This window comes from Elephantulus edwardii, unplaced genomic scaffold (genome assembly GCF_000299155.1).
Source record: "Elephantulus edwardii isolate Elephantulus edwardi_28Jun2011 unplaced genomic scaffold, EleEdw1.0 scaffold00242, whole genome shotgun sequence".
Classification (NCBI taxonomy): Eukaryota; Metazoa; Chordata; class Mammalia; order Macroscelidea; family Macroscelididae; genus Elephantulus; species Elephantulus edwardii.
This window is the reverse complement of record NW_006399992.1, coordinates 4,182,703-4,184,234: the sequence shown is the minus strand read 5'-3', so window position 1 is coordinate 4,184,234 and position 1,532 is coordinate 4,182,703. Positions and strand designations below refer to the sequence as shown.

The 1,532-nt window shown below is 31.9% G+C and overlaps 1 protein-coding gene across 1 annotated transcript in view; it reads right to left on the bottom strand.

Annotated features, from left to right (window-relative positions):
* Positions 1-1,532, bottom strand: part of LOC102864006 (bromodomain testis-specific protein-like) — a gene marked incomplete at its 3' end in the record, with an annotated part of 66,280 nt that overhangs the window by 42,404 nt on the left and 22,344 nt on the right. The window contains exon 2 of the mRNA XM_006898969.1: positions 842-1,195. Coding sequence (XP_006899031.1) covers positions 842-1,195 — 354 coding nt within the window. The remainder of the gene's footprint in view (positions 1-841; positions 1,196-1,532) is intronic.

The window sequence follows — 1,532 nt, the reverse complement described above, 5'->3', positions numbered from 1 at the left end:
TCAAGGAGTCAACAGAAGTGAGGACAGGAGAAGGAAGAATCTCCCCACAAAGTCTCTAGAGAAAGGACAGCTTCTGCAGAAACCTTGACTGAAAACCTTGATAAATCCTCCAAAACTGTAAAACTAGAATTTTTTTTACCCAGAACTTAGATAAGATAGTCCTAAAAAATTAATACACTATCTAAAAGGGCATATATTTTCAAGTTAATAAAAAAAATACTACTTTCATAGGGGAAATGGAGTCTACTTTATATATATATATATCTTGCTTGCAGAAAATGATGAAGATAATAGATTAAAAAAGATCAAAGCAAAAAAGATCATCTTCAATATAGTTTACAGCTCAATATAAAGGAAAAAAAAATCTTCACAATCAAAACATCATGCTAAATGGAGAAAAGACTGGAGCTGTTAACCATTTCATTTTATTTGTATCCACAAACACAAAGGTAGCAGCAGTCACAAAAATCAAAAGACATGTTGCATTGGAAAATCTGCTGTCAAAGACGCCTCTAAAAATGCTAAAGAGAAAGGATATTAAAGATTAAAGTGGGTCTGATGCAAATCACAGTATTTTAAACTGATTTATAAAGATGTGAAAGATGGATCATGAATAAAGAAAATCTACGAACTGATACATTTGATTTGCAGTGTTGTGAAGAGCACTAAATATATCACGGGAAGTAATTCATTTATGAAGCTAAACAGGAAACAAATGAAATAATTATCATCTTTATAACTACTGGTGATTTTAATTCTGTCCTAGAGTTTAAAAATTCTCTAAGAATTGGAATTTTTATTATTGAGAAAAGAAACTATTCCAATTAAGATTAACAGTTACCTTAATAGTTCCAAGATCCATTGGATTTTTGATGATATCATAGTAGTTATGGAGTCCCAATGCACTAATATCCACAGGATTATAAAAGGGCCATGCGTAAGCTAAGTGCTTCTTTGCAAGCATTTCGTTAAGAATCTCATTACAGTACTTTAATCCTTGAGTTGTTTTAGTACTCTTTACTGCATTGCACTGTTGCTGAGAAACCGGCAAAATATCTTTCAATATCTGTTCTTTTACAGGCGGCCTTTTCACTGATTTTTTTTGGGTAAACGATGGGGAAGATTTACTGTTTGCTTTAACTACTGGAGGTGTAGGAGTTGTTGTATCTGCTTTCCTCTTCACGCCCGTGGCTGCCTAAAAGAAAACAATTTAAAAACAACAATCATAAGTAAAGTACCTTGAGAGCAACGATCATCACCTTATCAGAAAAAAAATTAAAAGAGGAAACGATTACTTATATATGATTTACACTACTATTTTATTTTTTTACAATACTATTTTCAATCTTTGTATTAAATATTCACAAAATAGAAGAACTAATTGTCAGTAACCTTTCCAATACCAGTGGAAAACTTAACCACCACCCCACCAGGGTTAATTTCTCCTTCATAGGTACAACAAACAGTTCTAACATTTTCTTTCCATATTCCAAAGAACTGTCTCATATAAACCCATGAAACCAATAAAATAT